This window comes from Cynocephalus volans, chromosome 6 (assembly GCF_027409185.1).
Source record: "Cynocephalus volans isolate mCynVol1 chromosome 6, mCynVol1.pri, whole genome shotgun sequence".
Classification (NCBI taxonomy): domain Eukaryota; kingdom Metazoa; phylum Chordata; class Mammalia; order Dermoptera; family Cynocephalidae; genus Cynocephalus; species Cynocephalus volans.
In genome coordinates, this window is record NC_084465.1 from 15,643,778 (window position 1) to 15,660,090 (window position 16,313).

Consider the following 16,313-nt stretch of genomic DNA (forward strand, 5'->3'; position numbering starts at 1 on the left):
CATATTTCAAAGAAGAGTAGTTTACCCACATTTGGCTTTGGACAAGATAAAAACCTTTATTTACAAACATTCTATTCCTTTAAAAATATATACAGAAAAAGGTGTTGGATAAAATATGATAAAATAGGAGACAAAGCCATATTCTGATAAAATCAAGAAATTGATGAGATCCTTATATCAAACTAATCACAACAGCCACAAGAGGGTCAAGGCAAATAGATTGAGAGAGAACGGCCACATCAAATTTTCCTGGAACCCTCTACCTCCAGTGTTTTTATGCCACAAGTTAATAACCATCCCAGAAATGTCCAGGTTATATATAGTCTTATTTCTACCCACCTCACATAATGGTGAAGCCATTTACTTAATAAATACAATATCGGAGAAAGGGATTACAACCATCTAGAAAATATAATAGGAAAAACACTTGCTCAATAGACCTGGGAATTTTTAGAAATAGCATCATATAACCTGGCAAGCACTGTTGAAATTCAGGCACATTTTCTAATAAGATGTTACTTCACCTCAAAACCAAAGTTTATTCCTTTCTAGGTACAGTGAGAGTCCTGGGGATCCTTAGTGGGGAATCAGCAAAAGCAACCTCCTGGTCTTCAGGCTGAACCAAGGGCCACTTTTTTTTCTTCTTTCAACTCAGAGGCCCATGCTTTCCCGTTATTCACCAAAAAATATAACAAGTTGTTGATAGGTGGCATTAGGAAAATAACAATGGAGAAGAGAAATGGCTGCCCACTATTGTACCTAGGACCATCACTAATAGGAAGCCTTAGCAGCTTTTGGATCTTGGCTGTAAATGCTAAATTAGGAGAGTGGCTTTTGAAATATTTGGGCATTCAAGTAGGTTAATGTTTTCGTTTTATAAAAGAAAGTTTGGGACAGTTAATATCTATTTCTAGAGGCCATACAGTGAAAGGCTAAATGGTGTGCAATGATTTCTTATGGGGAAGATTTCCCACAGGTAAAACTTGAAGACTTCACACTCTTTCTTCCCACCAGGCGTTTTGTGCTTCTCGATCCTGTGTGGGCCCCAGAGACCCCAGAGTCACCATCCTGGGTGTCTTCCTGTGGGGACTGGGCCTGCTGGGCTTTTCTCAGTTCCCTGCAATGGAAAAGGAAAAGCATAGGTTACTTGATCCCCAATTAAAGATAATACTATGATCGAAACTAACATGTAGTTTTCTCTTTAATATTTACAGAAGAAAAGCTGAACTGTATACGGAATAGAAAATTCGCTCTCTATGACTGTCATAAAAAACGGTTGACACAGACATGCCATGCAAGGCACATGGTAGGTTCAGTTTCCCAAATCCTACTGATTGGGGAATAAATGGTCTTCAATTTTAAAAATTAAGTGAATAACTCTCCAGGCTATATATGAAAGCTACAGGGGTCAACAAACCACAGCTCCTGGGTCAAATCTGGCCTGTCACCTGTCTTTGTAAATAGTCTTATTGAAACATAGCCTCTCACATATTGTCTGTGGCTGTTTCCACACAACAGCAGCAGCAGAGTTGAGTCACTATAGCAAAGGTCATATGGCCAAAGCATAATAAATTTACTGTCTAGCTCCTTACATAACAAGGTTGCCAACCGCTGGTCTAGACAATTTCGAGATGCCATCTGCCCTGTCTCTGGGATGGGTGCCTATAGCTGGTACTGAATGATGGCAGTCATTTGGCCTCCATAGCTGGCTTCACAGAATGTACACACCACACCTTAAGAGGTACTTACATTCTTGTAAACATATTTATAACTACTTTGTTAGCTATGACAACAGAATTCAAAACTAGAGCAAAAAAAAAATTAAGTGGCTTATTAGGAAGAATTACCTGACTAATGGCAACTTATAACCAAGAAATCAGCTTGGGAACTTTTCAAGCTAATCTGTCCAAGACAGATTATATATCCAAGAGAATTGGATTTCTACGCTTATTTTAGGCAAGAACCATTTTTCATTTCCTTCTTTTGTATTTTCAACAATGCACTGTATATGTAACAATCACTTAAAGTGCCTTCAGAATGCTGCTCCAATATCACTGCCTAACCTTCCCCAACCCTACTCCATCTAACTAAATTAATTCCCATTTGTTTAATGAAGGAATAAATTAATAAATGAATATAAGCCTACATGAATAAGATTATCAGATTGCTTTCTTTGCTCAGAAAAATACCTCTTCCTCTAAACATGTACCAGGTCAGTATGTCTGCCTGCCTGTGCCTGAAACTTAATGGGTTTCCAAAATAGGTCTCTTCCCACCTTACCTATGGATATATTACATTAGGTGATCACCCAGTTACTTAGATACCTGCTGTCAATCTTAACATGTCTTTTTTTTTAAACCCAGTTGTATTTCCTTATATTGTTTCCTATGCATTAACTGGAATTTCCTCTCTCAAGTAGCCTAGTCACAAAGCCTCCCAATCTCAAGCTACAAAGGGCCTCATGCTGTCAGTCTCCTTGTGGGCAGGGGCCTATGTATTTAATGTTGAATATATACAAACTTGAATCCATACAGAAGACACACCAAACCAGTCATACTATTGTGAGTAGTATGCAATAGATTATTTCTTGACTCCAGCATCCAAAATCTACCTTGTCAATGCAGCAGTCTTGAACTTCTCCAAGTTCAGCTGCTGCTGGAGCTCTTCTGCTTTCCCCACGGAGGGCCGAAGAACTCGATTTCTGGCCAGAGCTACTGCAGAAGGTCTCTCCTTTGGATCAGGGTGGATCATGCTCTGAAGATGCAGGGCCAAAAGGAAGAAAACGGAAGCTTCACTATTGGGAAGATCTTCCCACTCAAGCCTACTCCAGCCCAGCTTCTGCTGGTGGATTTTGTAAAACCCTGCTTCTCATTTGTGCAGAGGGAAAAATTAAATGAAAACTTAACTTCACTATGGACAAGAAGATCATCCATGTCTGGTAGCATCAGTTGTCCACACCTTTGACTTTTCTTTAAGTATCATAGTTTAGAGCTGGCTAGCTGACTAACTAGTCTAATGCCTTAATATTAAAGTGGAAGAAACTGAGGTGCTAGAATAAAAGTGACTTGTTCAAGTTATTGGAAACGCCAAAACCAAAACTGTTTACCCAACTCTTACTTCAGCTTTCTTTCTACTACATCACATTCCTTTTTCACTCAACAACTCGCCATGACATATTCCTAAAGCATTTATTCCAAGGAAGGGGATGTCCGTAAGATGATTTGAATATAGTAGAAAATACCTCATTATATACGGCAATTAAAAATGTCATATAGAGGCTGGCTGGTTATCACTCGGTAGAGCAAGGTACTGGTAACATCAAGGTCAAGGGTACAGATCACCAAACTGGCTAGCCAAATAAAAAAAAAAATCATAACAAAAAAACACTGAACCTTCACCTTTCATTAAGGACCAAGGTCAGAGCCAGTGCTTCACCATTTACTTTGTAAGCTTTGCTGAAATGTTTTCCTTTCCTGAAATTTGAGATAATGATATTTACCTTCTGACACTGTTGTGAGAATTAAAAATGAATTAACATGTATGTATTGCCTAGCATAGGGCCAGCATTTAGGTACTTAGCAATTATCAACTAAATCTAAGAGCACTTTACACATAGAAATAGGTCATTAGACTATGAACAAAAGACCGCTGTGAGGAACGGTTTGCCTCCTTTCAGGATAGCAAAAGAAGTCAGGAAGACAGACAGGTTTGTAACTACATTTGAAGTTTGCAGGTAAGCTGTGAAACTCAAATCTAATTTCCAAGTGAATAGATATTTCTAAGGCTATTTTAGCAATTCTAACCAATCCTGTTCTCTAAGCCACAAAATCAGTCATATATATTTTGGTTTTTTGGTATTATTCTAAGCTTCTTGACATGTGAGGGTTTTTTGTATCTCTGTTTTAACATAACATTTGCCTTTTCTTGTCCCTGTACATACTCAGATATCATTAAGTAACACATAGATTTGAGTCAACATTATTTCTTTTCTAATAGCTCAAATTATTGGTGGTATTGTCAATTATCAATAAAGTAGCTTATACTTTCTTATATACTTTTACACTCAAAATTCACTCTTTAAGTAATATCATCACTGCTACCACTGACAATAGTTACAAGTGTGAAGTAGGAGCAAAATAGCCAGGTTTGATTCTGAAGTTAACCAATAACTGACTGAGTACAAGAGTCAAGGAGCTGCTCTGAGCCTTGGTTTCCTCAACTGCAGAATGAGGTACCACCTGCCCAGCTTACAGGGTTGTTAGGAAAGGCAACTAAAAAAAAAAAAAAAAGTAACAATTTTTAAACTATCACATGAAAGGTTTTGTGATATCCTGTAAGTTTCCTTGAGAAGTTTTCAATCTGTCCCGTATCCTCTCTAGGCTTCCTAGTCACAGTTCCTTTTTCTTCTGTTAATGGCCCTACCAACTTCTCCATTTTCCTTTCCCCACCTACTTGCCATCACATTAAAAAACAGCCATTTCATCTTCCCTTCATAAGAGATCACCTTGAGCAGGTTGTAAAAGTTCCCCGAGAGCTCCTGAGGAATGTCAGGAACTTTCCCCTCACGGATGTGATGCCACGCAGCACCATTGGCGGGTAACGACTCTGCTCCTGCAGCCACTGCAATCGTTAATCCCAAGGCAAATATGTCTGCTTTGGGAAGGTGCTGGTAATCCTTCAAAACAGAAGACAGGAAGGCCAGTTAGTTTACCAAGCAGAGTGAGTCTAAACTAAAATACAACTGATAGGAGAGGTTCATTTGAGTGCATACAAACTCTAAACAGACACTGTGGGCAAGGTTCCACTCACTGCAGTTAGTGGTTTATTTCTAGAGAAGAGAGAGGGAACACATCTACCTGATTAACCCTGCTGTGCCCTGGAGCGTCCAAGGCAGAATCTTTGCACCATTTTGCTCTGTTGGGCTCAAAGAAGCTTAGTGTATAATTGGCTGGTCAAAGGAAGAAAACACTCATTTTTTTTTCCTGATTATCACTAGGAGAAAGTCATACTCTTCCTAGGCTTGACCAAACAAACATCCTTAGATGAGCAATGACTAAAGGTCATTTCAACTGAGCTGGTGGTGCTATCAGAAGGATAAGAGCATGACAGAGATGGGTTGGACCAATACGGGCTTGAGGAAAAGGCTTTCTTCCTAGCAGGCAATCCATGATATTAGGAATTCTAAGAAATACTAGAAACAGTAAAGGACCTTTAGAAAGCATAGTATAAATATTGATGCATCCTTGATTGAGCCAGCTTTCCTTTTGCTTTTTGGGAAGAGTTTCTCTCCTATTTTTGGTCTCCATTCTGAACGGAAAAATAAATACTATAAGTTTAAATCATAATTATACACTTTATGTTTTGCACTGTGAGCCTTCATTAGAGAGTCAAAAGGTTGGGCCGGCCCGTGGCTCACTCGGGAGAGTGTGGTGCTGATAACACCAAGGCCACGGGTTCGGATCCCATATACGGATGGCCGGTTCGCTCACTGGCTGAGTGTGGCTGACAACACCAAGTCAAGGGTTAAGATCCCCTAAAAAAAAAAAAAAAAAAAAAAAAAGAGAGTCAAAAGGTTCAGTGGATTTTTAAACACCCTCCATTTCCCTAATATATACCTCTTGCAAAATTTCATTAGCCAGGAAGCGAATATCTCCTTCTTCCACTTTAGGTTTACTTATTGATGTCACATGGCCCAAGTCACCTAAAGAGAGAGAGAGAACAGAAAACAAAGCTCCTTAAAAGCACTTCTTTCTTAAAACTGGAATAAACTGATTCATCAGTATAATTGTCATAGGATAATAGTACACTGGTAGGAGTAGAAGGCAGGCTCACCAATTTTATACATCACATTGGCAGAGAGAAACCAGTCAGCTTCATTTTCAATCTCTTCTGGGACTCCAGGAGACTCACTTTGTATCTTGTAACAAATGAAGATGTTACCTAACAAAATACAGAACAGACATAAGGAATGATTCCTAAACTTTTTCACCACAGAGATTCTTTTCTGTATTTGTTATTTCAGCTTCCCTTCTTTCTTCCTCTGTGTGGACACAACAAGACTACCAGTTTCTGTTTTTCTATGAAGTCTTCCACATCATTTCTAAACAGCCAGTGATTGATAATACCTATTTAAGTTAAACTGACCTCATACATTCCCCATCCTCTAAAGAGGCTGGTGGCAGGGTAGTATTGCCTCAAAACAGAAAACACAAAATAGTGACATCTAGTCCTTGGGTTTGACATTAATGAGTGATAAAGCCATTCATTTCTGCTCACTTTGATCAGTGCTGAATTAGAAAGAATATAGCACTAGACATAAACACAATCAGGATGTGACCAACATGCTGTCACTTATCTATGCAGTAAATTAAATACATAACTTCATTTTTTTGACCTCACTGTATAGTAAAGAGTCTTTTCCCTCCCTGTCCCCTGGGCCCAAAGGGGAAATGATTAGAACTGTTTAACTGAATTTTTTGTTTTAGGGGAGACAAATGGAAGAGAGGAATTCTGCCAGCAAACACTATCTTCAATACTTGGTAGCCACACAGGCACAAATGCTGATGATGGTGTGGAAAGAAGAAAACATGGTAGGAAGAGCAAAAGAGAACCATACTGACTAGGTTTGATGTCCAGGTGCACCATGCCTGAGTTGTGGATGTACTTGAGTCCAAGGGAAATCTGTAGAAGGATGTCCTTGAGTTTTGGCTCCTGGAAATGATTACCAGACTTAGTGTTTTCAGATATAGCAGCTTGCAAGCTCCCACCTAGGAAACAACAGAAAATAGCCCCACAGAATGAGAGAAAAGGTATAAGTCTTATAGATGAAAGCATCGTAAATATTCAGTAAATTTCTCATGAATTACTTCAGTCCAACAAGTCTAGATTACTTCATTGTTAGTGCAAAGCATAACAATACCTGCCCCTTGTCTATACCAAAGTCATGTTAAAAAGAATTATAGGGCACTTAAAGAGGAAAAGAAAATGCCAGTATCTCAAGTATCCTATATGTGGCCCTACAACCTTGAATATGGGCCAACTAACATTTTAAAATTTTACCTAATTATTAAAGAGAAGGCCAATCAGGCCTATTCATAAAGCTAGTATATCTCTAACCCCCTGAAGACCTACAGGTATTTAGTAAGGACAACCAGACTAGAAATAGCACCACTTTTAAATACCTAGAAGCTCTGCAGGTAAGATTAAAGTTAGCAAGTAATTATTAACCATAGAAGTTACTGAAAAGTATTCATTTACACAAAGGTGTTAGAATATCCTGATTTTGCTATAGCAAAAGCTGATTGTCCACTTCTTATAGAAGAGCATGATTAACTGTTCTTTACTAAACAGAATAACAGGAAGTATGTGTTTATAGCCATACTGGAACCTTAACTCTAACCTAAAGTACCACCTAGAGATAGCTGCTGTAATTGCAAGCATTGTGCCCTAGGAAGAAACAGCCAGCTCCTGCACAGCTCTTCTCAAACCACCTTCGCAAGGTGGGCTGCTGAGTGCCTCCCTTAAGATAAAATAAGGGTACTTTACCCACTTGGTGGAAAGAAGAAAAATTAGCAATGTATCTATGTTTTCCTCTCTGCTAGTGAGACCTAACAAATACCAAAACAAAGAACTAGAAAATGCCTTCAAACAATAAAATGTAAAAAGCGGATCAATAATTCAACAGAATGTTTGGTTCATGTATTTGTATTCTCACAGTCTTCATTTTATGTTGATACCTATAACACAAGCATATTTTTCTTTTGATTAAGTTGTTGCTTGTTTGTTTGATGGAAAACTTCGACCAATATTCATGTCGTTCCATAGAGGACACTGACTTCTGGATGTCGCATCATCCAAACAAGTGTGAAAATCACCATCCTAGGGGAACATGCCTTGTAAATCTTCAGTGACAGAAGTCACAAGAAAATCTTGCCTTTAGGGAGAAATTAGCGGTCCAAACCTGACTCAGTGAGAATGCTGGCAGTTGCAGAATCAACCTACTACAGGAGGCCCTTCAGATTCCTGAGGCTGACCCAGAGGTAACTTTTAGGTGATCTTAGCAAGGGTCGGGGTTAGGTAGGGAATACTTGATTGGTTCAGAACTCAGAGGGACAGTAGGGGAAATGTGATGGCTGCTAGTCTCTAACAGTAGGCATCTAATTATAATCTAAGCTATCTAAATTATCTGTTATAATCTTTATTAAAATCATAATTGAACATGTTCCAGCATCACTGCTACGATGTTAAACCAAAAGACTATTCAGAAAAAAGTATTACTGGTTACTACGTATTATGATCCTGAAGGACCTAGGTGAATATACCTGAAGTCATCAAGTTGCAGTCTCAGCTCCCCACTCCATGCCCTTATGCAGGTGAGAACACTAAAGCTCAAAGATAAGAGGCAGCAAGAAGTGTGAACAATCCCCCAACTCTGGAATCCACTTGAACATTCAAAAGTTGACTGTATACCAAACTAATGCATGATAAAGAAAATTTACCCCCCACCTCCCCCAAAATGGTAGGGACTATGGTTTGTATCATTTAGAATACCCAGCAAATGGTTAAAAAAAAGATGATTTATTACTTAAACCACTAAGGTAAAAGTTCTAAGTGTGAAGGGAATGATAATCAGCTGCACAGCAGCTTTGAAAGAAATATAATATGTGTCTGGAAGTTCCTTTAACTCTTTTTCTCCAGCTTTCTACTTCCAAGCAAGACTGCAGTCCAGATTTTTTGGCATGACTCCACTGTATTTGGCATAAACTATGAGGAAGAGGTAAAGTTTATTCCTGAAAATTTATTAAGCTCATCCCCCTCTCGGTAGATATCAGTCCACACACTCACCATTGCAATATTCATTCTGAATGATCATGTAGTCATCTTCTGCCCATGCAGAGTAGTAACGTACCACGTGGGGGTGATGCCCAAGCACTGCATGAGCGTAAACTTCATGCAAAGCCACGTTTCTAAAGACAGAAAAGCATCGAGGGGAAAATCAATCAAGATAATACACATAAAAATGTTTCTAGAAGATATGAGATATTATTAACAATGGCAGAACATTTATAAAGTTCTGACTGCTTGCTTACTATTTTATCTCATTTAATCTTCACAGCTACTTGGTAAGATACCACGGGAAAGGATGAAGGCTCTAGGAAGTAAGCGGCTGGCCCAAAGTCAAGATGGTAATAGTAGACTTAGGACTAAAACCTTGGTTGGCCTGGTACCAAAGTCCATTTTTTATATGACTGAACATGGCAAATGTAAAGAGGAGTCTTAGGTGGTTACTGCCTCAACAGCAGACACGCTTCAAGTCTTAATTTCACTGTACACCATTTTAAAATCTTAATGGGCTTAACAAGAAGGCCACAATACACTGAATTATAGATATTGTGATGGGCCCTCTATCTTCTCTATGAAGGGTAGACAACCATTAGAATCAATATTAAACCCAATATGATGTAGTCACAGGGACAGCTTTGGGGAGAGATATGCATTATGGAATAAGAAAGCCCAATACAACAAAAGCAAAATATAGTAATTGATTAACTTTAATATAAAAATGAAGTATTCCAAAGCTATAATTTGAGATTCAGCATGTTTTTAAATCTTCACAGTTCATAAAAAGTATTGGCTGAATCTGAACATGTGTCTTCCTTGTGATAAAGGAAGAAACTTTGAATTAGTTCTGAGAATGAAAATAACCTTTTGTTAATAATTTTCCCTTGCATGTAATCTCTTAAGCTTGACTATTGATCATGATTAATATGAAGTAGAGATAAACCGGTGAGCAAACAATGACTTCCTACTGGGCCCTATTTCTGATGAACTAAACAGGTACCCAAAGATCATTCCATAAATCTATTCATTTAAAAAAAAAAAGCAGTAAGGTCAGTAGTAGGAAGCAAAAGCCAAGAGATCCACAACATGATCTGAAATGATTGTTATATTTTAGAAAATAACTTATCTCTGATCTGGAAAATTCAAAAAGGTTATGAATGTGAGACAACATACAATGGGGAAGTGATTAAAAAAAGAAAAGCAAATGGTATGATTTTAATGACATCAGTGCTATTATTTATAATATTTTGACAAAAGACAGCTCTCCAAACCCAAGTTTATACCTGTAGTACATTTCAAAAGTACTCACTCATTTGATAATGCTGCAAAAGGTTTTGTGGAGCGCTTTATTGCATAAACACATCCATCCAGCCTCTTAATGCACTTGTAGACTGTACCAAATTCCCCAACCCCAATTTTTTCTAATTCCAAGAATTCTTTTTTATAGCGGGAAGCCATGTTGGTTTCTCGGAGAACACATCTCTAAAATATTTTAATAAAAATGAAATTAGAATAATTCTTTCTAACATATTGTAAGCAATAAAATTGAGTCATATTACATTCCTAAGCTTCTCTAAGTTTTCAAAAAGACTTCAGAGGCAAATTCTGTGTCAATATTCATGGCAGCAAGAATCTCCCCAATTGTGGACTGCCTTCTCTGTGTTCTTTCTAACCTACCATACAACTCTGTACTGACATTTCTCTTGCATGTTTTTCAATGTTCTTTCCTCTATCTGATCATACTATCCCTCTCTATAAGGGGACCATCTCCTCACACCCAGAGACACAGTCTTCAGCTGAAGGAATGGCTGAAAGCGGGATGGAGTATGTTTTTTTTGTTTTTAAAAAAAAAAAAAAAAAAAAACTCTCTGACTCTCTTCTCTACCTAGTAAGACTCAAAGTTTGGATGCTAATGTTTCCATTACAAGTTGAATAAGCATACTTGTTTTCAATTTGTTTTTCCAAAAATCTTAGTGGTGAGAACAAAAGTATCAAATTGATTAGTTCAGGGTGTGCGCTCAGGTGAATAGGCAACTCCCCCTACAGGCCCACTAGCAACATCACTCATTAGCCAGCAAGTAAATAACCCCAGGCAAATCACACTGAACTCCTTTAACAGTTCTCATCTGTAAGATGAGGATCATAGCAAAAATACTCCTCAGGGTTCTTTAAAATATTACAAGAGAATGTACGATGTTTTATTACATGTTATATGTAATATATCTTAGTATAATGCCAAGCACATAGTAAGTTCTCAGTAAAATATTATGATTGAAATCTCATATCTCACGTAACTTCATATGACTAAATCCAAGCTGATTTATCTTCCGAAGTCATCTTTTTCCAACATCCCAATTAGCAAGAATTTTCTCTTCTTACTCTAGGAGTTTAAAAAAAATCTTGACTCTTGCTAGCTTTTCATTTTCAACATCCAGCTCCAATCAGTCTTCATCAGCAAGATCTACAATTTTCATTGCCTTTAGACCAATCTTATATGCTTTCCTCCATGTCTAGATTTGCTATGTCTACCCACCAACTCCTCTAACACTATGAATTATTTTTGCAAAATGATGCCATAGAATCAAAGACACTTAGGTGTTTCCCATGAGAAATTCCAACTTCTGGTAAGAGGCTTCAAGGCCTTCTACCAATTGCAAACCCACTACCTTACCATCTTCATCTCAGATGCCAAATTATCCAGTTTACCATCCATATCACTCTCCAACCCCTCACCCACCAACCCTACTCCTCTCATATACATATCCCATTCTCCTGCCTTCATGGCGTTAAAAGTTATTTCCTTTGCCTAGTATTCTTAGCAATATGCTACCTCTTCTACCCAAGTCTTGCTTCCTATAAAAAACATTTTTATTAACCCCTCGTATAGACTTTTATAGACTTTAAATATATACATGTATGAGTATGTATACACACATCACACAAATGTACAAATACACACACAAATGCATACATCTTGTAGCTTCATGTTTATGTATAGATCGTTTTAAAATTTCAAAGGTCTTAGTTCCTCCTGGGCAGTGACTTTCATACAGATTTTTTTCCAAATACAATGCTTTGCACATATTGAATTTAATAAATGTTGCTGGCATCTCTGAAAGCAGGAGATAGCTTATAAAATAAATTAGGAATTCCTAGATATGCTAACTATTCTGATTGGATCATTATACAATGTATGCATGTATTAAAACAAACTGTACCCCATAAAAATGTATAATGAAAAACATAAGAAAAAAGTTACACACACACACAAAAATCAATAAATATTGACACATTTAAGCTAAAATTTTTACATATAAATCTCTGGCTCTAGGCCATTTTCCTCTGTTCTGTTTTTCCATTTTGAGACCAAAATATCCTGATTTTCTCTTCATTTCTCTACCCCATGAGTATAGAATTTTTCCCCAGATCAAAGGTAAACCTTTTTAAACAGATCAAAACATAAACCTTTAATTTTAAAATGCTCTAAGGTAATAATTCAGCAATGTGCATATCAGACCCTGCCTAGCACAGTAACAACTGACTAAGGGGGGAAGAGGGTACTGGGAGAGAAAGAGAGGGAAAGGAGAAAGGAAGGGTGTGGGAGCAAAGAGCAAATGCTTTGGGGTCAGAGCTGGGTTTAGATCCCAGTTCTGCCACTTACTAACTGTATGACCTAGAGCTACTTAACCTGTCTATGGCTTGGTTTCCTCATTTGAGGATATGTCTAGTGATGGTTTCACCTATGTTCTGTTCTTTCTCTTGCCTCCAATTCTCAGCACGTGCTGTTCTACTTGCCTGAAACCCCACTCATTTCCCTTAGCTAGTTCCTACTCATTCCTGGAATCTTAGGAGAGAAGTGGGAAGGAGAGAAGGGGGCACACGAGGAGGGGTGACAGGGGCGGGGAAGGGGCAAGGAGAATAAGATGAAATGCCTATGTATGACAACTGGGCCAAAGAACAATGCTTACCTTGGCAGGCAGGCCCTGTCCTACCTTGCCTTCCTCTGGACCAGCTTCCTCGCTAAAAATAAGAAAAAAGAAAAAAGTTAAGTCAATATATGAGTGACACTAATTGAACCTGGTACTGTGTGATAGGTTCTGAGGTTGAAAGAATAAGATAATTCCTTTCCTTCTTCAACTTATATTTGGGGGAAGGGATAATGAGGACTTTTCAATCCAAGAACCTAGGACAAGATAAGAACAAGATATCAAGGGATACCCTAAACAGCACCCAACTAATTACATCAAGAGTGGCTATGGAAGCTAAGATTCCAGGAATGAGTAGGAACTAGCCAAGGGAAATGAGTGAGGTTTCAGGCAAGTAGAACATCACATGCTGAGAACTGGAGGCAAGCGAAAGCACAGAACGTATGTGAGACCGTCACTGGGCATATTATCCTCAAATGAGGAAACTAAGGCACAGAGAGGTTAAGTAACTCTAGGTCGTACAATTAGTAAGTGGCAGAACCAGGATTTGAAGCAGGTCTGACCCCAAAGCATTTGCTCTTCACTGCCGCACTACAGTCTCCTTCCCATGCCCACCTCCCCCAGAATCTGGCTCTGTACTCAGTTCACAGGGAGACTAACTATAGCTGAAGGAGCACTAACCCTGGCTAAGATATTTTCAATAAGCTAAAGTCACTGACAAACATCCTCTTTGGCATGAGTAGTTGTATTCTGGATCCTTAAGCAAGATTTCAATTTCTGCATCAGCCAGCTATTGATTTTTCCTTTGAAGAAGGACAGGGTAGAAATGGCAAGTGGGCACTATACTCATGAAAATACCCTGATGCTGGATATTTGTGACTTGTACTTAATACTACGTTCTAGTTCTTCATAAAATATCAACACAGTAAACAAGGGAGAAAAATACTCTCTTAGAAGCACTAAGTGATGTTACTAAAGTGTCACAACTTTCATTGCTCGGAATTCAAATTATCTGTCTTTTTTTGCTGGCTTCAGTGAGAGGTGAAACCATTAATTCTGATGGTTTAAGAGAAGATATCAAATGTGCACATCACGAAGAAATAGATTAAGTTTTGCAATGAATAGGATAATTACGCTGAATAGATCAGCACACATTGTATACATGTATTGAAATGTAACTCTGTACCCCATAAATAGGTACGATCAATATGTTTCAATAATTTTTTTAAAAGTTTCCTCAAGAGTGAAAACCAACAGAATTCTTGGTAACCAAACTAAATGGGTGTACTTGCGCTGAAGTTCGGTTTACTCAAGATTCAGGAAAGAGAGTTCAGAAAACCTATTCTGGTCATAAGGCTGGTTAATACATAGTCATTGATTCCAAAGAAGCAACTCAGCATGACATATTTAATGTTCTGCAAAGTTTAGATTGTTAGCTGATCATTTGTTGTTGTTGAGTACATATGAATACAAATGACTGCTCCATTTCAGAGGTGCTTCCACCCTATAAAAAAGCCTTGAGATGACATAGTAAAGAAATGTCCCTAAGTAACATGCATAATCCTTATTTGGATGATTTCTACTATTTAACAGCCTTTGTGGAATAGTGCAGTTTGGCTTACCATTTTTTTTTAGTGCCTCTGAAGGCAACACTATCTTTTTCTCCTCAATCTTCTATCACCCACAGAGAAACTCAAATCCTTGCACTACTGTTCCCATCACCAGTCACATAAGCCAGATGCAAAACACCAAGAATATACTCTTTGAAGTGTGAACTACACCTTCCTGAACTGCTAGCCTCATCTCAACCCGAGGAGTCCACTTGAATGCAATTCCATAGCCCATCCAACTTCCTAATGGAAACCAGAAATCTACTGTTTACTCTGTCCTGCTGTTTTGTAGAGAAGGCATCTACAGCCCACATCAGAATGGAAAGATGTTAGAATATCTGTGACAAAGCAAGTTAAAACCAACATTGACGTTTAGGGAAGGGGAGACTAAGTAAACATTATGTCGATTTCATTAAAATTCTTGTTCCTAATCTTACTTTAATACTCTCCTCTTAACCCTTGACTCTAGTAAGGTAGTTCTCAAAAGTCATAGGCAACAGTATACTTACAGATCTCCTCGGGTTTTCCTCTTGCCACTGGATTGAAAGAGTAATTTTCTATAGGACTCTGGGGTAAAGGGATTAATATTGACCAGAGTTGATGAGGTCTCACTCATGAGGGAAACAGGCGTGAGCCTCAAATGCTTAGATCCTCGGGAGGGGATCTTCCCTGTTGAAGAAGTCATCAGTTGGCTGGGCCAGCTCTGAATAAGAATGATAAAGGGCAAGTCAGAACAGAGTTACGAAAAAAAAAGTTAGTTAGCTAGTTAACATTTGAACCAAAATTTGAACCAAAGAATGTTATTGCTGAAAGGGACCTGAGAGATTATCTGGTTCAGTGCAAACTAGTACATCATAACTGGTCCTCTTACAAAAAATATAGCATCCCAGTCTCTACCTCCAGATATTCTGATTCATGAGGTCAACACAGGACTTTTGTTAAGCTCCACCCCTCTCCCCTGCACAACTGTGCTAGTTATCTATGAAAGCCACCAATTCTAGTCCTACCTCCAACTTTTAAAGATGAGGACATTTAAGTTTAGACAAACAAAAATGACTCCTTATGTTTTCACAGTTTATACTTTAACTTCCCCTCAATTATTCATCTAAATATTTGGTACCTACTAAGTAGTAGACATAGGCCAGATGCTGAGGGGTACAAAGATGAATTCTAGCTCTTAGGAATACACAGTCCGTCAATCAGCAGTTCAGTGTTTTAGAAATAATTACTTTGTAAGGGAAAGATTTCATAGACTATCTAAACATGAAAAAAGAGTTTTCAATTTCACTTAAAATATAGCATTAAATGAGAAGAGTTCCATGAAGTAGGGTAAAGATTGAAAAATAGTGCTCTAAAATAAGCCCTTAAGATTCAGGGCTTTGCAGTGGCTATAACTAGCTACCAATAAACAGGAAAATGTGCAGGACTTACTATTCCAAGAGGGGTACAGCAAGAGGACATAGGCCTAAACCTAACCAGAAGTAAACCAAGGAGCAAGGTTAAAGGCCAAAGACAAAGAATTCTGAGACTGCAGAATGCCATTATGACCTAAGTGTCAGCAGCCAAAGGAATACCTATGTTATAGATCTTCAAGAGTACAGTAGCATACACAGGGGGAGTGATGGAAACTCACAGTATAGTGATTGCACTGTGAGGATCTTTCTAAAAGAATTCTACTGTTTCGATAGTTTCTGTCCATGACTTTTCAGTGTAGAAATAAAAGCAAGACCACAATATGATTCATTAGAGAATGCATCTAAGAAAATATTGGATTTATTATAAATAAATAATTGATGTAAGCCGAAATGAAGGAAGCTATCAAGTATACACCACGACCTAACTTTTTTTCAAGTGAAGAAAGATATGTAACTTCCAGATTTAAGGGTTTTATAATGGCTTTATATATGTCTTAGACTTCAACGGCTTTGGAATCTCT

The 16,313-nt window shown here is 38.1% G+C and overlaps 1 protein-coding gene across 1 annotated transcript in view; it reads right to left on the minus strand.

Annotated features, from left to right (window-relative positions):
• Positions 1-675: 675 nt before the first annotated feature.
• The window catches only part of WEE2 (WEE2 oocyte meiosis inhibiting kinase), a 29,716-nt gene continuing 14,078 nt past the window's right edge, over positions 676-16,313 (minus strand). The window contains exons 5-14 of the mRNA XM_063100512.1: positions 14,887-15,080; positions 12,810-12,861; positions 10,151-10,323; positions 8,845-8,966; positions 6,621-6,767; positions 5,833-5,940; positions 5,616-5,701; positions 4,505-4,675; positions 2,612-2,754; positions 676-1,117 (exon numbers count right to left, since the gene is read on the minus strand). Coding sequence (XP_062956582.1) covers positions 955-1,117; positions 2,612-2,754; positions 4,505-4,675; positions 5,616-5,701; positions 5,833-5,940; positions 6,621-6,767; positions 8,845-8,966; positions 10,151-10,323; positions 12,810-12,861; positions 14,887-15,080 — 1,359 coding nt within the window. The 3' untranslated portion in view covers positions 676-954. The remainder of the gene's footprint in view (positions 1,118-2,611; positions 2,755-4,504; positions 4,676-5,615; positions 5,702-5,832; positions 5,941-6,620; positions 6,768-8,844; positions 8,967-10,150; positions 10,324-12,809; positions 12,862-14,886; positions 15,081-16,313) is intronic.